The following is an 18,816-nucleotide window of genomic DNA, read 5'->3' as shown; positions in this document are numbered from 1 at the left end:
AAATGCTGCTGCTAGGCGGCAGCCCGACCTCTGGGCAGGTGCTGCTGGGGGCCAGGCTCACTCCTGGGCTTCGATGTTCAGACCTTCTGAACTTTCATCTCTCTGGTTCACCTAAATGTCACACTTGTGATATAATAGAAGGACACCTGATTCGAAGTCAGAAGTCCCAAATTCAAGTCCATGCCCTGCCAGAACAGTCCGACCATGAATAAGTCACCTTAGCTTCCCTGAGTTTTATTGCCTTACTGACTCATCTGTAAGATAATAAGCTTGAGCTAAGAAATCTCTAAAGACCTTTATAGTTTTAGTGGTATATGAAACTACTGAGTTCTCAAGTCTAAATTCATAGGTTCCCTACCCTATAGACTCTTTTATGTAACCTGGTTGGAGTGGGCATTTTTATATATACAGTATTTATAGAGTATATATAAACATCTCTCAATCCAACTTGATCTAGCAATCTACTTTTGTACTGCAACTGAAACAGGCCACAGCTTGCAAAACTTCACATTAATGAGCTCAGTGGAATGAAATCATGCTTTTCAATATACTGCATTCTTTTGAAGTATTTGTTGTTTGTGGAATTCCTGCACATGTGTTACTACTGACATTGCTTATATACTGTATATTTCCTACTGTTTCAGTGTTCTCTAAATTTCCTAAATGTAATATCTGAATAAAATACCAGAAAAAACCCTAGAATTTCACTGTCTTTGATTTCATTTGTTTTTGGTGTTGTTTTGAGGAGGAGTGGGGATGATGGAATTAGTGTTTGTCAACATGTGGCAGACCTAAGGGAGGTTCGGAGGTGAATGGCAGAGGACATGCTGAGTGTATTGGGGTAGTGCTACCTACTGTAACAAAGTGACACAAGAATGCACAGCAACCTAACACAATAGTCATTTGTTTTCTATTGATGTCAGTTACCAGGAGCTGCTCTGGGTGGGCAGAAGGGGTTGGGGAGCTGTGCTCCATGCAGTCATTCAGGAATCTAGGTTGATGGATATTTTCAACCCACGACTTCCAAGGTGACTTCATTGTCCCCAAAATGTAAGTGGAAAACACCCATCGTTTCTTATGATCCTTAGCTTGAAAGTGACACAGCTTATGTCCCTCACTTCCTATTGGTTAGCAGTAGTCACACGGCCCAGTCCAAAGGCATGGGGAGCTGGGAAATGCAGTGCGTGACTGGCTGACCCCTCCAACAGTTCTCTACTATGCAAGGTAAAAGGCACGGATATTGCTGGGCAATTAGCCTGTGCTCTAAGGAACCTTCAGCTGATTTGCCTGGAGTATGTTAGGAAGAGGATGACAGACAGAAAGACACAGACGGGTGTTCCACACCCGTTCATATCACGTAAGCTCCTCCTGGGGTGGTTACCCAGGGTGCTGTGGTGCACGCTTGTTGCATCCATGGAGCTCCCTTACGGTCAGGTGCGTCTTTCGTGGGGTGGAGCCTCCGAGCCTGAGCAGAAGGTGGAGGAGCTACCTCCTCCCTCTTTGACTGAGGGAGGAAATGTGGCCCCTGGGGTTTGATACAACCCTCACTGCTCCCAGGGTGGAGGTGCAGGGAGCTAGGATGGGAGGGAGAGGATAAAACAGGGTGTTTCTGCGTCACCTCCTGTTTTCACCAATGGTATAAACAGACTTGGCTGGGACTTCATTCTCTCTCATCCACTAACTCTCTCCTATGCTTTAAAGAAAGACATCTTTCTAATACTCTTGAAGTGTTCTCATGTGAACTAAAGACTTGTCCTTTAGACTTGTATTTAAAATGTTACATGTCATTCTAGACATGTAAGTCTAAATGTCTAGACATCTGAGACACGTAAGAAATGCAAACATAATTGAAATTATTTTAGAAGAATCTGTTACATGGTAATCCCAGATAATCTAGAGAAAAATTTCTTCATACAGTTTAAATGAGATCACTATGGTGAATTGTCTCACTCAATATCCATTTTGATGTCCTTGTCCTATGTCTTTCTGTTGGGCAGAAGCTGGAATGATTGAGAACTACATTTCCCAGAATACTCTCCATCTAAGGTTTGGATACCACAACAATTAGATCCACCCCTGAGAAATATGGAAGACAGAAGTGAAGTGGACATTCTCTTTCTGCTACTTTTGTCTGTCACTGTTAAGGAAGATTGGGGCTGTTGAATTTTCTGCAGAGCAGCCATGTTCCTGGATCCAGATATTAGGTCCACGAAAGTGAAGAAACTGATGCAGTGGCCAGCAGAAGTCAAGTGCAGGGTCCGAGAGCCCAGTCACTAGCCTTGAGGGTGTGCAGGGGCAGGAGCAGCAGCAGCGGCACTGGCTTCTTAGACTGTAGCCGCAGTGGTGTATGCTTGAACTTGACCATTCCAGAGGTGGCTTCTTCATTTCCCTGCCTTTTTGACTCCTGCAGAGGCAGCAGCTCCCCTGGGCCACTCAGCATTCACATCCTGTAAGGCATTCCTAGGGACCAGCCTAGAGCCTGCCTTACCAGGCCTCCTAACAATTTGGTATACATAGTACCTCAATTACATCTCTTTCCAGCTTAATGCAGGGAGGAGGGTTTTGGTCTTCTGCAACCGACAGTGGTACGGAAAATACCCTTCTGACCATCTTTTTGTGTCAAATTCTAGCCACCTCCAAAGCTGAAAGGAATCCTACTTCCCTGTCCCTCTTGATAGAACCCTCCCTTTTTCCTGAACTCCTTTTGCAGCTTTAGTGTAGTATGGGACACGTTATTGTACACTTTTCTATCCTTGGTTTTAGTAACTCTCAGTTCTAGCATTTTTGATTGCAAATAGAAACCCACTTACAATAGTATAAGAGGGATAATTTATTATAAGAACATAAAGGCATCTCACAGAAAACAAGGACAGGACCTGCAGTCAGTAGGTGTCTACCTGGAGTTACCTACTCCGTGGGGTAGAAATCAGAGTAGAAAGCCTTTGAGCAACCAGCCAGCTGCCCTTCCTCTAAGCGACATCCTCGCACTTCTTTCTGCACGTCTGCATCTTCTGACTCCTCCTACTCCTTTTTTGTAGACTGATTTCCCTGTTTCTCTTGGCACAGCTCATTAATTTATATGATATGGTAGAGACTGCAGGTTGCCTACCCAGCACCCTCTGTCTCCTACCCTTCCCCCTCCATTTTAACTGGGCACACACCACTTGAAATAAATACGTTATTCCCAGACTCCCTTGCAGTTAAATGTTGTCACGTGGCTGCCTTCCAGCCAATGAGATGGCTCTTTAAGAGGAAGAAGGTGGGCCTTTCTTTCCCTTTGTCCTTCTGAGTGGAGAGCAGATATTACAGTTGGAGCTTTGGCCACCCTACTGTGATCCTGGGTATGAAGAGATTAAAAAGACAGTGGACCCACGAACTGGAATGATGCTTGAGGTGGTGGAGCTATCATTCAGGCTCTTGGGTACCTTCCTCCAGATTTCTTGTGTGTGAAGGACTACATTGCTACCTTCTCTGAGCCATTTCTATTTTGAATTTCTCTTCGCATGCAGCTAGAGCCCGATCCTAACTGATACACACGTCCTCCCATTTCATGTGTAACAGCGAATAACTAGTGTCTCTTTTCTAAACCCCAGGAAGAGAATGGAAGAGCTGGCTTCTGTAGTCACCTGTATTCAAATGAAATACAGGTCTACTCGCGTAAGGGGTTGTTTTTACAGGAGACACATGGGTTGGAAAGATACCTCAAAAGTTGTCGATGGTACTCCTTCTCTTCAGTTATAAGCTAATTCCCTTTTCAGCTTTATCCTTAAGTGACACGGACACTGGCCTGCAGTGTCTGAGGTGTTGTGGCTGAGACGAGACAAATTCACACGGACTACCGAGTCCCGTGGAGAAAAATGGATGGCACGGCCCCTCTCTCAAGGGGAGAGCGCCTCAGAGCGCCTCGGCCCCTCTCGCCAGAGGAGAGTGTCACGATCCTTGCCTTGACAGGCTTTTATTGGCTTTCTAATAGCATACATCAAAGACGGTTTTCGTTCATTATAATTAGGTTTGCTTTAGGTAATTACTTTTTACAGGTAGCAACGGAAAGGATGTTATTGATTACTTCTTACAGATTAACAAGGAAAAATTGCTGCAAGTGCAAGGGAACGATAAGAGTAATTGGTCTGGTTACACTTCAATCCTTCGGAGGATTAGCACAGACTTCAGGAAGTTACTTTGAGGATATGCAGTAAGCACTTGCTGCCTCAACTCAGGGTGAGGGAGTTTTAGCAAGAGCAAGTCACAAAGCAGCCTGGGTACAATGCAGGCCTGATTTCCCACGGGAGAGCCGATCCGTGGGTTTGGCATCCTGCGTGCCACCTCACACCTATGGGCTTTCCCATAGGGCTGAGCTACATTTGCCATTCCACGCAGATAGGTTCCCTATACTTAAATATCATCGCTTTCATAAAGTATAGACTGTGTTTCTACATTTGTACACAGTTCTTTGGATACTTCCTTTTAGCCACAAGTGCAAAGAAGTACCCAGCCCAAGTGGAAATAAGTTGTGGTATGACCTCTGACAAAGTGGGCCGCTTACTAGTTTTGTCTCCCAGCAAAGAGTCTAGAAGTCAGACTTCCCTCTGAGTCAGGTGGAGTCCAAGAACTTCAGGTTCCTAGAAGTAAACTGCTATCTACACAGTTCTTTAATTCAACACCTTATAAAGGAAAAGGATGTACAGTTGCAGACCCACACTCTAAATAGGTGAATACCTCTTCACATGCAGTCAACTCAGTAATACAGAGTTTATTTGTATAATATAAGCTACATAATCATAAAACTCCTATAACCCATTGGGAGGGTGATTTTTAATTAACTTTTATAAAACAAATACCTAGTTGTTCTAGAAACCTCACCTTGCAGGAGTGTACAAATCATAAAATAAAAGCATCTCCCTTCTCTTAGCCCACTGTAGGCTTCTGTGGCTGTGTTCCTTCCGTCATTTTCAGTGTATTGTGTGCTGTGGGGGTGGGTGGGGTAATTTTTACCCATTTGGTACAAAGAGTCATTTTCCGCTGGGACTCCACACTGGGGCTAATAGATCAGTGTCCGTTAGCAGATACGCCGAGTGTAACATGGTTACCTTGCTCTCCAGCTTCTGCAGGATGAGGCGCTACCCTCTGAGCCCATTCCACCTGAGCTTATGGAAGGACTCCACTTCTTGTTCATTCATTCATTCTTTCACCATTCTCAACAGCATTTGCTGACTCCATGCTCTGGACTGGGATGGGAATTACACAGAAGTAGAAGGAAGGCATGGTAGATAGTAGAGCTGCCTAATGTTCGATTTGCCTCTGGATACGTGTTGGTTTGTATTTCATCACCCACTTGAACTCAAGCATAACTGAGTGATTCATTTGCCCAACAAGATGTGAACAGAAGTGATGGGGGGCTGTTCAGAACAGCAATGTTCAGACTCAGAGTGTGGCTCTTCACACCTTTCTACTCTGCCTCCATGACTGCGGAAGCCAGAATGGAGATGGTTGCTGCCTCTGTGAGTACAGGACACTCAGTAACCACCGGGAGCAGAGCCCCTTTGTCAATTCGCGGTGGACAATTAGCATAAGTGAGCACTTTTGTGTTTTAAAACCTATCCCACTGACAGACCTTTTCTTGAGAAGCTAGTAGAAAGACAATAGGGAAGCTTGGTCCAGAAATGTGCTGTACACCACCAAGTAAGTGCTTAAGGTTCAACGAGCCATGGCCAGTGTGGCTCAGTTGATTGGATGTCGTCCCACAAACCGCAAAGTTGCAGGTTCAATTCCCGGTCAGGGTACATGCCTGAATTGTGCGTTTGGTTCCCAGCTGGGGTGTGTATAAAAGGCAATCAACTTATGTCTCTCTCTTACATCAATGTTTCCCTCCCTCTCTTTCTCCCTCTATCTCTAAAAAAAAGTTCAAAGAAAATAAAACATGATGATCTCTCCCCCAGTCTCTCCCCTACTCCTCTGTTCCATTCTGGTTTCCACACTTGAACCCTTTGAGTCTAGTAGCATTAACTGAACCTCACACAAACCTTAATGGGGTCACCTCTAAGTCTACAAGACTAGGATAACATGACATCAAACATTTTTAAATTTTGTGTGTTCCCCCAAATTTTGACTAATCAAGAACATTTGTAGCAGAGGAAATATTTTTTTGCAATCTCTTTTTTTTTTTTGTTAAACAATTTCAAAGTAAGGAACTTCAGTAGCTGGCAATAATGTCAATACAACAGGAAAAAATAGTGTATATTAACTGGATATTTTTGCCTTCATTTTTATAAGCTATACTAGTAAAATATGTTAGAGAAGCATCTCTTAAACCTGTTCCTCTTTGTTCTTAGCTTCCACCTGCCTATTTCCATGCATAAGTTTACCTAACAGAAACTGGAGACTTTTCCCCACCTCACATAATGTAAACTTATTCTTACTTCCTGTTCCCATAATAATGTAGTTCCCTCTTGGACTCTGAACTAATTCCCAAAATTAATTTTTATAAGTGCTAATCTTTAACTAGGGTAGAAGGCTTAGGAGAAAAGGCACTACAGGGCCCCACAAAAAGCCACTTTAAGAGCACTTCTCACTGAACCGGGGGTGACCATGACTTGCTGTGAAGGATGGACATCCTGCAATGGATTCAGCCTCCTGGTTCTGCTTCTGCTGGGAGTAGTCCTCAATGTAATACCTCTAATTGTCAACAGAATCGATGAAGGCAAATTTCTTCAAAATCCCATCTCTTGCTTTGAGTGGTGGTTCCCTGGAGTTATAGGAGCAGGTTTGATGGTGAGTAACATTTACTTGACTTGATATGGAGAAAGCCCTACTTTGCCAAACTCCTAATGACCATCTTTCAGTCTTACTGTGTGACCTGGCTTGACTTAAGATACATTGAGGGGTAAGGGTATGGTGTTTTTTGGTTACCAATGAGGAATGGCAACTTAGATAAATTAAATATGTGGTACAGGCTAGGGAGCCTGGGCAAAAACACATTCAATGGATGGAAGTTGGTTGGGTTATTACCTATCACATTTCTTTACAGGTAGGGCTGCTCCTTTAAGCTTTATGGTTAGTGTTATGAACCTTCTGAATTGATTCCCTCAAATTTCCCTTTGCCAGTACCATGCTCGAGCACTCACAGGGAATGCGGTAGGAGTGGGCGGAGCTCAGTCAGAATGGGAAGAAACATCCACGCAGGATGAACATCCTGGGTGAGGACAATTGCATGGCAGGCACATGGCACCGCCTGCACCAAAGGGAGTCGGCCTCCGGGATCTGGGACCCGAAACCCTGGCTCTCTGACCTCTATGCCTTCTTCACTCGGATCTTACACACGGCCCAGGGTGTCGCCGGGCTTGTGTAATGCCAAGTTTGATGATTATTAGTAGGCCCGACCTTGTTGACGTCTGCAGCAGAGCAGTGTCTATAACACAGAACTCCCCAGGGTACCTGGTCACGAGTCACCCGAGGCACCTGTAATAGATTTATAGACCTTCTCGTGGGAATTCTTATGAAGCAGGCCAGGTAGGGCCCACCTGTGTAGAGGAATAAATAGTGGTTTTGGACCTGGCAGAGTGTCTCAGCTCTAGTTCTGTCTAATATATTACTGTTTGCAAGTCCATTTATCCTATGGTTTTGTTTCCATCTTCATAAAATGGGGACATGGGTTTTGAAGTTTGGGAACTCAGCATTCAAGAGGCTCTTGTTTGTTCTACCTCTTGGGCGCCGTCCAATGCGGTCTGGTTAATGTCGGAGGAATGAGCCTTCGTTTAGATGTGTGCCGTGTGTGGGACCGCTGCTGTCATCTAAGTGTTTTAGAGACGCCGACACATGAAGGCCATTTTTAAAGAAATCTTGGACATCGTTTCCTACCTGCATCCCGAATCCTGAATGATGACCAGTTACCGCTGCTGGTCTGATCCCTGGACTTACATGAAAACACTCTTGAGTCATTGTGAATTAAACTTTAGATAAATATTTGTCTTTCGGCAGGCACACTGGACTTGAGATAGCAGGGGCATCAAAAAGCCACTCAAGGAAGCATTCTCCAAAAGCTGATGGCTTCTTTTCCTTTAACACTGTGAGCAATGTATTCACCCTGCTTTAGGTAGAAAGAGCTACTTAAAGGAAAAACTCTGGAAAGCTATGGGCTAGTTCTTCAAAAGCCTTGAAAGTTCTCTTCCAGGCTGAGAGCGAGCACAGTGCCCCACAAAGTGAGGCAATTGCAACTCTCTGTGTCCGTTTCAGCCCTTCCGAAGGCTTCTCCCTGTTGAATAGAGTGAGCTTCCTTTGCATCCACTTGGTCCAGAAGCCAGGAGCAGCTGGCCAAGACTTACCAACAATGGTAATTTCCAGGAAGCTCCTAAGGATGCCTATGTTAAAACCCATTTAAAATATCTCACGTAGCTTTAGATATTAATCGACTCTACCACAAAGCCCACCGCAATAAAAAAAAAATCTTGCTAGTATTAAAGGAGCCAGAGGTGATGACAGCGCCATACACTCCATGTATCCTTCTTTTGGGGAGCAGGGGGCGGAGAAGGAGAAAGACAAAGAGAAAGACACAGAGAGAGACCACTGCCAAGTGCCAACTCCTGGGCTCATGCTTTATACTGTTATCCCATTGAATCTCCATAATAATCTGGCTGAGTAGATATCATCAACTGTATTCTAACAGACAGACCAACACAAGGTCAGGAACATGAGCAAGGTCACGGAGTGGTTGTGAAACCTAATTCCAGATTTATCTGACTCCAAGGGTGCGGTCCACCCGCATTTGCACCGTAATCCACACCACGTGGGATGTCAGGCGGACGGATGGGAAGGGGCAATCCACGGCTTAATCCATAAACTGAAGTGACCAGGAAACCGAAGCACAGAAAGGTTACATGAACCTGTGAAACAGTTTCAGAGGATCTGGACTTCCTGTTCAGAGACTAACCTTACTTTATTGCCTTCAATAAATATGAACAAAGAGCATTACACAAGGCTATCTCTAACTCAGTGTGGTAGAATGTTATCAAAGTATCAAACGACTCTTTGAAAAGTTCATTAGGTACTTCATAGACTGAACTTCAACCTCGAGACTAGGTGCACATGCAGACAGGTGGGCGATAGAAGGGCTCAGAATACAGGTGTATTTTCATGGCTCTCAGCTACACGTGTGGGGCGCTCTACATATAATGTGGAAGCATCCCTTTTCAAAGGGAATTCTGTCCTTCCCAACATGTCAAAACACTCACTAGTTCGAAACACTGAACTCTCACTATACTTGTAAATACACAGAAAAGCTAATAAGGAAGAAATCACTGTCTGTGATAAGCACTTCTGCCCAGTTCTTGAAATCCTTCCAAAATCGCGTTAACATTTTAAATTAGTATTGCTTCAAAAACGGACTCTGCAGGAAGCAGGAAATAGCATCTGTGCACCTGGTGATCATAAAGCACACTCACTGTGTTTCTATGACTTCCCCACCACAGAGGCCAGCCTTTCTAGCTTCTGAATCACGACCGAGAGTGTTATAAAATTATCCTCCACTATTTTATGCTAAATGAAAAAAATCAATAGATACTACTTTTCCAAGCACTAAAAAAAGGGCTTTAAATGTTTCTTCTAAAAAAAAAAAAAGACAGGGGTGGGCAAAAGTAGAGTTACAGTTGTAAATAATACACTTAATGAATGATAATACATGAATAAACTGTTTCATGGGCTCACAACTGTAAACTACTTTCCCCACCCCTGTACTAAGGCCATTTTATACAATTTAATTGATCTTAAGTCTGATCTTCATCATGCCTGTTAGTCATTGAGTTATCTTACTACACAACGGTAATTTATTACGTATTAAAGTGTTAGAAGATGCTGTTGAACGTTAAACAGGTTAGATGTCTGTGCGCCAAGCATTTGCACCATGGAGTTTTTGTATTTGTGGTGAGCTCTGGCTGTGTTGCTCTCCTGTTCAAGTTCTTGGAGGATTCCTAAAAGTCTGAACCCTGTCACAGAGTTTCAGTGGCCTATGGCTCTTCTGGACTGCATTTGTAAGTCATATACCCTCCTTCTAGAAGTGAATGAAAGTGCGTGAGGGTTTCTGTAAGGAAGGAGGAACGATACTACTTCTTCACAAAAACAAATGACTATCAGACTGTTAGTTTCCCAAAAGCTCTTATGCATTCAAATGTGCGGAGGGATTACAGGGAAGTGGTATTCTCACAACTACTCATTTTGACAGATTATCTGGAAGATGTATAACTCAGTCACACATACACCTACACACTTTCTCACATTCTAATGTCTATCCGTTAAAGAGCCCTTCCAGTTCCTAAGGCTCTGAATGGGCAAAACGGTTGGAAAACAGTGAGTTATAACATAACACAGACGTGTTAACAGGCCACAAAGCAACTGGGTGGGGATTCATATCAGTTATTGCTACTTTATAAAACCCTTTTGCAAGGGAAGGGAACCCTAAAAGTAAATATTCAGCATCTCGGAAATAAATTAATCTTACAGAAAGTCAGCAGTTTAATACACATCAATAAGTAAAATGGAATGATCTGTCCATTTAAGCTGCCATTTAATGTTGCTCTTTCTCCTAACAGATTCATTAATTTTCTAAATCAGCAGCTGACAACTTATTGTCTGTAACGAACAAGATCATGAATATTTTAGCCTTTGAGAGCCAGAGCATCTCTCATGACTGTTCAACTGCACTGTTGGTGTGAGAGAGCAGTCATAGACTATATAAGTGAATGGGCACACCTGTGTTCTAATGAAACTTTATTTATGACAAAGAAGTGGTGGGCCACAGTTTGCCAGTTCCTGTGCTGGATGATTTGTTCCTTAAGCTCAGAAGGCTGTAGAGCATGTGAGTACCAAACTCCTCCACTTTCTCAGAGACATTCCTCAAACTTTCTATGCCTCAGTTTTCTCATTGTCAAAATGAGGATAATAATGGCACCTACCTTGTAGGACTGTTGAGGCTGGGATGGACCAAAACATGCACAGCCCCTACAACAGTGCCTGGCATGTTGTAAGCACTCAACAAAATGCTAGAAAACGAGAGCAGAAGGAAAGAATTACTCAACGGCAGCTGTGCTGGGGTGGCAAAAAATCCTGCCGGCTAGTTTCTTAAGTGGAAGGAAGTCACTTGCAGTCTACTCTTCAGTGATACAAAACTTCGTCCAGGAAGAGTTTCTACTCCCAGCTGCTGACGAGACATGACTAGAAACTTACACCCAAGCCCTAAGAATATGATGTTGTGTCTCGCAGCTTCCCTCACCAACATGTATTTCCCTTGACACAGAATGCAATATGTACAAGGTTTCAGAACACTAACATAAAGAAAGGAGGGGAAAGGAGGATGTGGAACCAGAAATACTTCCCCAATCCTAAGCTGGGGCACGACACCTGGGAGTGAGAGGAAGGTTGGGGAGGGGGAAAGGAGTGGGGACGGAATTCTTAGTTCCCAACTGCCAGGCAGACAAAACCGTCAGCTTCCTTTCTGGATGCTTGCCAGACTCAGGCAGGTTTTGGGAAACTGGATAGTGGCTGCAGCTTACCGGAACAACAAAAAAGTGAATTTTGGATGATGCAACCAATTCTTTCCGGAACATTCCTTCCAAAATAATGAATAAATAACTCACTTGATTTACAATCCAAGTCTCTCTAAAGATGACTCAGAGTCAAGTAATATAGGAGGAAGAGTCTGAAACTGCCCTCCTGAAATCCCCCACCCCTCCCCAGTTCTCTATGGTTGAAATGGGGATCAAAGATCAAGGGCATTGCCAGATTTCCCTCTCATTCTCTCAAGCCCTGATTTCCCCTGACTGCTGGTAAACAGAAGGCAGAGATGAACGCTTTTACAACTGATGAGAAGTACTAAGACTCGTCTTTCCTGTTGATGCAATTTCCAGGTCATTCCAGCAACAGCAGCGTCCTTGGCTGCAAGGAAAAGAGCATGCTGCAACAAGAGAGGCGGAGTGAGTACTGGGCAGCGGGGCTGGGAGCAAGGCGCAGGAGCTGTCCTGGACAGTTATGCAAAGCCACCCTGGGGCTGCGGTAGCTACCAAATCCCTGCGTGGTTCCAACAGCAGGCCCGTAGTCTTAGAAACGTCCTCTTAGGACGATTATGCCATCACACAGAAACTGGAGGCTTTCTGCTTTTCCATAAAGATATAATGAAGGAACCAGCCTCTCTTCCATCTCCAATTTCACCTGTCTAAAGGTCTTCAGGGGAAGAGGGTTTATAAACCACACTCGGAGCTGAAATAGATTTCATAATAACAAAATCCTTGTTATTTCTGTGTTGTACCCCTATACTTAAGGGAACTGTATCCTTAGTTCGCTCAAGCACCCGAAAGATTAGTTTGCTAGGCTCACAGTAAAAACTGCTCTTATCGGGTTGAAGAAGACACTAGTTATATTTTCAAACATTTACTACATTCCTACCAAGAATAAAATTTTAACTAAGTTGAAAGTAACAAAAATTAATACTTATCGACCTTCTGTCCATATGCTCAGAACACATTCAAATATACCCTTATTTAATTCTCTCAACACCCTTAAGTGGGGAGGGAAAACGACCTGTTTTACTGACCAAGAAAGTGATCTGCAGAGAAAGCAAGTGGCTTGCCATGCAGCACACGAGTAAACAGGCTTCTATCTAAATTCACTCAATTCCCCAATTCAGAGTCGCTACATTATTGACGTCATGAACATCGTTATTGATAACTCTGAGGGCTCTTGTAATCCTCTACGGAAGGGGGAGAGATCAATAAATGAGCAGCCACGGTAAATTCCTGGTTGAGCGGGAGGTTTGAAAGCCATGGTTCCTGGTCTGATGGGGACGTAGACCCAGTGGGGAGGATCTTAAAAATACCAATGCCAGGCCCCGCCCCTCCTGCCCGGGGATTCTGCCTCAGTATTTTTCAAAAACACCAGACGATTCCAATGTGCTCCCAGGGGTGATAACTGTTTATAAAGAGATACATATTTAGATCCATATCACACATTTATATTGATAGCAGTTAGGAAATTTATTTTTAAAAATTATCCTTTTGTCATTTGATATTTACCTAGAATTACAATTATTTTTGCTGACTGTTTATAGTCTATCTTTGTTCCTGTACATTGTAGGTGTTCAATAAATCGTAGATTTCAGTTTCCCTCCCTGCACTTTTCTTTTTAAGCTATCACCACTTGGGGGTTGGCTTTGTATTAACTGTATATTGTACTCACAACATTCTTGAGAAAGATGGCCTGACATATTCCTGAGTCCCCAAACTTGAAAATACCAGGATACTTACATAGATTTTTGTCTCATCACATTTCCAGTAAGAGTCTCTCCCGCCTCCCCCCTCCCCCAACACACTCATATCCTTCATGACAAATTGGGCATCTTCTCAGTGACCATTTTTCTCTCTCCATGGAGGACACAGCAAGTTGAGAAAGCAAACCATTTACTCATGCAGGTGTGGGGCTTGACTCACTGGCCGAGGGTCGAGGGCACCGAAGAACAGTGTCCACGCTCTGTTAACAAGAGTGGGGCTGGCGACTAGACCACCCGTTTACATTGCCTAGGCGCAATAAAGAGTTTTTAGCCACTTCTCTCACCAGCCACGTGCGGACTGCGGTTTAAGTCACTCCTTGCATCTTTCAAGTGTAGATAGGACCGGAGCACTGGGAAAGTGGTGAAGGAACGAGTCCCTCCACTGAGACGGGCCCCCTATTTTAGCGGTTCCCACTATTTCCCCTACTTTAACTCTCCCCTGCTCTTTCCCTTCGTCCATTTATTGATTTTTCTTTCTGAATACTTTGGTTTGGCCGAGTCATTTATATGAGCCCCAATTGTAAGGGAAAGACAGATCTCGGAATAACGTTCTAAAGCCAGGCCTCTCTGTAGTGAAGAGAAGTCAGAAATAATAAATGGCCAAAATGTCAACACAGTGGCACTTCTTGATGAGCAAATTTAAGTAACCTGCACAGGCCGCGGCAGGGTGGGAGATTCGGGGTTTGAATTTCACTCCAAACCCATCATTCTGTACTTTCTGCTGGAAGAAGCGCAGGTTAGTGATTAGACCTTGGGCTCTAGTGTTTACCAGCTGTGAGGTCCTGGCACCGTATCAACCTCCCTGAACTGCAGTTTCCTCCCCCATAAGATGGGAATAATAGTATCCATCTCTCGGAGCTACTATAAGGATAGTAAAGCCCAAGTTCCCTTAATGCACTTTATTTAAGTAGCCATTTATTCTGCTTACACATTAAAGGCAGGTGTGAAGAACACAACTGTGAACCCTCTAGGAGCTTCAGTATTTTCCCACCCAAAGAAAGTACTCCTTCCCTTCATTTCTGCAGATTTAAAACAGTCCCAGCTAACACCAACTAATAAAACACTTCATCGAACAACACAGAGCTTCTTTCTGGAAAACGAAGTACACATACACCAACTCTCTTTGGCGCTGTATCACTTTCTATTGCCAAATCTCATGCTTTTTCCTGTTCTTCTGTGACTCTGATTCATGAAATGGAAGACGTTTAGATACTTAACGATCTTCCTAACAGTGGTGGTGCTGCACCAAAATGAGGAGAGGTTTTGCACACCTCCCTCCCCTAGGGGCCTTTGGCAATGTCTGGCAACATTTCTGGTTGCTACAATGTGTGTATGTTACTGGCATCTCATGGATAGAGACCAGAAACGCTGCCAGACATCGAACACCACACAGCAAACCCCCAACAGCACAATGTCCCAACGCCAGCAGTGCTGAGACTGAGAAACGCTGCTCTAACACTACACTGCTGATCGCTCACTGCAAAACGCCGACCTCTGGCCACTTACAAGATCGGGGCCAAATCCAGATGAAAGATTTAGGAGTCGAGAGAGCAGACATCAAAATGTGGGGAGTTACGGTCTAGTCAAGGTTCTAAGAGGCAGGAAGTACACAGAACAGAACGGAGGAACCAGTCCAAACGGACACGGTTTAGAATTTTCAGAAAACGTGCGTGTAATCAAATGCCAGAGAGTTTGCCCACTGTCTTCTTTTACAAGTCACATCTAATCAAACGGCCATCTTAACACCTAGAGCTATAAGGGGGCTGGAGAAAGGCAACGGCAGATGCTGCTGCAGAAACTTGAACCAGGCCGAGAACATGTGGTAACCGGTGCGAATGCACCGACTTCATTTTCCAGATGTTTCTCTCCTCATTTCTGAACACGCTCACGGTCATTGGCGCAGTGTACTGCATGCTGGTTTCGGCGCAGGCGCTCGCGAAAGGCCCGCTCATCTGTCAGTCTGCAGACAACAGTACGACCAGCTGTGAATTCTCACTGGACAAGTTAGGGTAAGTGACCTGCCTTTCACGGACTGTCTCATACAGCAGCTACTACGTTCTCATACCCACGGTTGTTATGAATTGAAACCAAAGGCGCTCCCTTTACTAACAAATCAGAAGTCTGAAACTAGAGATGTCATCCACAGACGGTATACACACACTCGGACCTCAGCAGATGACAATTCATCACCTATCAGGCGCCAGGTATCTGGAGGTGACAGAACGCAAGGCATGCCCACTCTCGGGATGACAGACAGTCACAGACTGCAGTTACAAGAGTGATCCTGGGCTTGCTGTGAACTGCAGGGGGCGCTCTCACACTCCACGTGCTCCCAACACTTGTTTCCCAGGGTTGAGCTGTGTTGCTGGTACCCAAAATGAGAACCCTGCAAGAACCCTCCATCCCACTATGTACTTAACCAAAGAAAAATCATCTCGGGGTGGATGTGTTGGGGCGCAACACCTCTCATTTCCCATCCTCGTCCCAGTGGGCCTAGATCACTTTGATTAGACATATTTAACATGCCTTTTCTGAGTACAAACAGTACATCTGGTTTAAGAGCAGTGCAACACTGTGGTTTTGCACTAAGAATCAGGCTCCTTCAACAGGGAGAGCTCCTTTATTTTCGTATCTTCAGCCAGTAGCGCAGCACCTGCAGAAATAGGCTGAACCCCATGCCATTGTTGAGAGTCAACCATTTCTGACACAGAGAAAGTTTGAACAAAAAGTTTTATACCTATTAGAGTATGTGGACACATGCTCAGAAACCCTGATCGTAACTATAATTTCTGGGCATGATGTAATTTCAAAAGTGCTTTGTGTTATTCTACTTACCCTTTCCTGGGTACAATTCCTCTGATGGACAGTGAAATTCCTATCTTTTCTTTCATTTTCCTAGGATTCATCCAGAATCCTTCGATCTACAGTGGTTCGCCAAAGGACCCTGCGTACGTCCAAATGATGCGAGCTCTCCCCCCGTGAATGACTGGAGAAACTACACCTCGCCCTCCGGGTCCAAAGAAGAGAAATACAAGACGATCCACCTCTCTGTATTTGTGGGTCTGCTGCTGGTGGGAGGGCTGGAGCTCCTGTTCGGGCTCAGTCAGATACTCATCGGTTTCCTGGGCTGTCTGTGTGGGGTCTCCAAGCAACAGAGCCGGATTGTGTAGTAAATGGTAACAAAATGAAAAAATTAGCAGTTTGAATCATCTGAGAATTACCGGTACATTTAAAAGACATCCTTTTGGAAGTTAGAAGTTCAATAATGGAACATTATTTAGAAAACTGTAGTAATCCTTTTAGTCCAAAAGGTTGTTTTTAAGTTACCTCTAGGGTGATTATAAAAAAATCAGCCTTTTACATGTGAAATAAAGCATGTTGGCAAACACATAATGCTTTCATGTGAAATAGCGAAAATCATCAGTAGTTGACTTTGGGGAGCAATGAAGACAAGCTCTGGATTTGTTTTGTACCTTTCTGTACTGCTTGAATTTTATAACTCTATATTCTTGTGAGTGAAGAGGAAGGGAGGGTGGGGAAGGAAAATGGGTGGTGGAGGGAGGGAAGACAAGAAGAAACAGAAGTTCTCCTGGAAGTAAAAATATGGGAACTTTTTCTTGTATTTCCCTGTTGTTTAAGAAAAAAAAAAAACACCTAACCTAAACACAAGCGAGTTTTAGACTGAATTCCTAGCTTACAGGAAATCTAGGGAAAGAGGACATTTACAACTCAGACAAGTTCTGAAGGTAGCACAGTAATAGACAATAGCCTTCTGTTTTCAACCAGAAAACGTACAGGAGGAATAAAAAGCGGAATGTGTTGAGGGAGCTGTTCTACATTGAGAACAAACAAATGTGATTCAACTGAATGTGTTACGTGGACCTTGTTATGGGGAACAATCGGGAAACCTGTACAAGGAGCGGGTTAGGTAATATTAAGGACTTACTGTGATTGTTTTTTATGGCTGTTAATGGTTTTATGGTTGTACCGGGAAATTTCCTTATTTTTTAGAAATACATATGTATGTGTTTGGGAGAAGGTGTCATGTTTTTAAAATACTTCAACCAAAATTAAAGCAATGGAAAAATGTTAAATTGTTATTTTAGGTTGCAGGTATATAGTGAGTCATTATACTCTTTTCCTATGTTTGCATTTCCACAATAATTTAAAAAACTAAATACCTAGAAAAATATCAGTCTTTCAAAAGCTGGTTTCTATGTATGACAATCTTTAAAAGACAGGATAATAAAACAGTGTATTTACCATATTAAAATGTAAAACACAGACTATACTAAAAACCTACAATTTTCTGAATGTGATTATTCCCGCATTTTATTTCAATTACTTATGTTCATTGGGCTTAAGGCTCTAGAAATAACTTAGAATACTTACATTATAGCTGCCCCTCAGAATTAGTAAGATCAGGAACTTATAGGCATTTTTTCCTGAATATGTTTACTGTATAAAGACCTCCTCCCCATGCCAACTAGTCCTTCTTACCCACTGATTCACCAGCTCCTTCTGCTTCAGGGTAGCAAGGCCTTTCCTCTGCCCAGGCCCTTGACCCCTCGACGCCCCCCCCCCCCCCCCCCCCCGCCCTCCAGTCCAAGCTCTGCTAAGTCCTCTTTATCCTTCAGACTTCAGCACGAAGGGCACTTTTTCTGCAAGGCCTTCCCTAACCACCTAGTGAAAAGCAGGGGCCCTCCACCCTCCTCGAGCACTCTCATTGACAGCACTCACCACAATGGTGGTGGCAGTTTGGTTTGTGCTGGAGTCTTAAATTTCCTGCTCCCTGTGACCATAAGCTCCACGAGTACAGGGATGTTTCCCTTATTCACTCCCGGTACACTCAGTACCCAGTACAGCACCTGACAAAGCGGGGCCAGCAGAAACGTTCTGTTTGAATGAATTAATGCATCCCGTCTTTGGCACTTAGCTCGTAGTAAAGACTCAATGCTTGTTAAATGAATGCCAAATTGCGAACAGCCATACAATTAAAACACAAGTAAAATAACACAACAGCTCGCCATGTGTAATTGGACAATACAATCACCTCAGCACCCTCGCTGACCTCGCTCTCTAGAGGGTCGTGAACGGACCGACTTAAGCTTCCTGTTTCGAAGGGCACAAGAAAGGATGGCTCCACAGCAGCACAACCGGCTGAAATGGCTATTATTTCCTTGCTGTCTCAGCCTTGGGGAAACTGCTGATGAGTTAAATCCCCGAAAGCCTAGGGGCCGCCCGTGGTCAGGTACCTTTTGGGGACGTGCAGTCTTTGGCACCTAAACTTACGAATGCACATCTGTACACACGCACACATCCCACCTGTACTTCGTCATTTACAAAGCTATTTTTATTCCTCCCTTCCACTCCCAAGTGCAGTGTTTGGAATCAAACACTTTGATATTTTCACCGTACCTACCACGTGAAAACGCTGTCTCCTCCCCCATCTTCCTTTCACCATAAATCTCAAGTAGCGCTTCCTCAATAAAATTGTTTTCATCATCCTC

The 18,816-nt window shown here is 43.9% G+C and overlaps 1 protein-coding gene across 1 annotated transcript; it reads left to right on the top strand.

Moving 5' to 3' along the window:
* The first annotated feature begins 6,522 nt into the window (after nucleotides 1-6,522).
* Nucleotides 6,523-17,400, top strand: TM4SF20 (transmembrane 4 L six family member 20). Its single transcript, XM_024564200.3, has 4 exons — nucleotides 6,523-6,768; nucleotides 11,892-11,957; nucleotides 15,164-15,315; nucleotides 16,206-17,400. The coding sequence occupies exons 1-4, from the start codon at nucleotides 6,586-6,588 to the stop codon at nucleotides 16,474-16,476; spliced, it is 672 nt and encodes a 223-aa protein (XP_024419968.2). The 5' UTR covers nucleotides 6,523-6,585; the 3' UTR covers nucleotides 16,477-17,400.
* The last annotated feature ends 1,416 nt before the right edge of the window (nucleotides 17,401-18,816 follow it).

This window comes from Desmodus rotundus, chromosome 2, assembly GCF_022682495.2.
Source record: "Desmodus rotundus isolate HL8 chromosome 2, HLdesRot8A.1, whole genome shotgun sequence".
Classification (NCBI taxonomy): Eukaryota; Metazoa; Chordata; class Mammalia; order Chiroptera; family Phyllostomidae; genus Desmodus; species Desmodus rotundus.
Note: the sequence above shows the minus strand (reverse complement) of the source record. Positions and strands in the feature narration are given on the sequence as shown.

Bases quoted from the DNA above. Each gene is read 5' to 3' on its own strand.
- TM4SF20 (XM_024564200.3), top strand. From the start codon at position 6,586: ATGACTTGCTGTGAAGGATGGACATCCTGCAATGGATTCAGCCTCCTG. The intron at 6,769-11,891 runs GTGAGTAACATT...TGCAATTTCCAG, and splicing joins TTATAGGAGCAGGTTTGATG to GTCATTCCAGCAACAGCAGC. The intron at 11,958-15,163 runs GTGAGTACTGGG...TTCATTTTCCAG, and splicing joins GCTGCAACAAGAGAGGCGGA to ATGTTTCTCTCCTCATTTCT.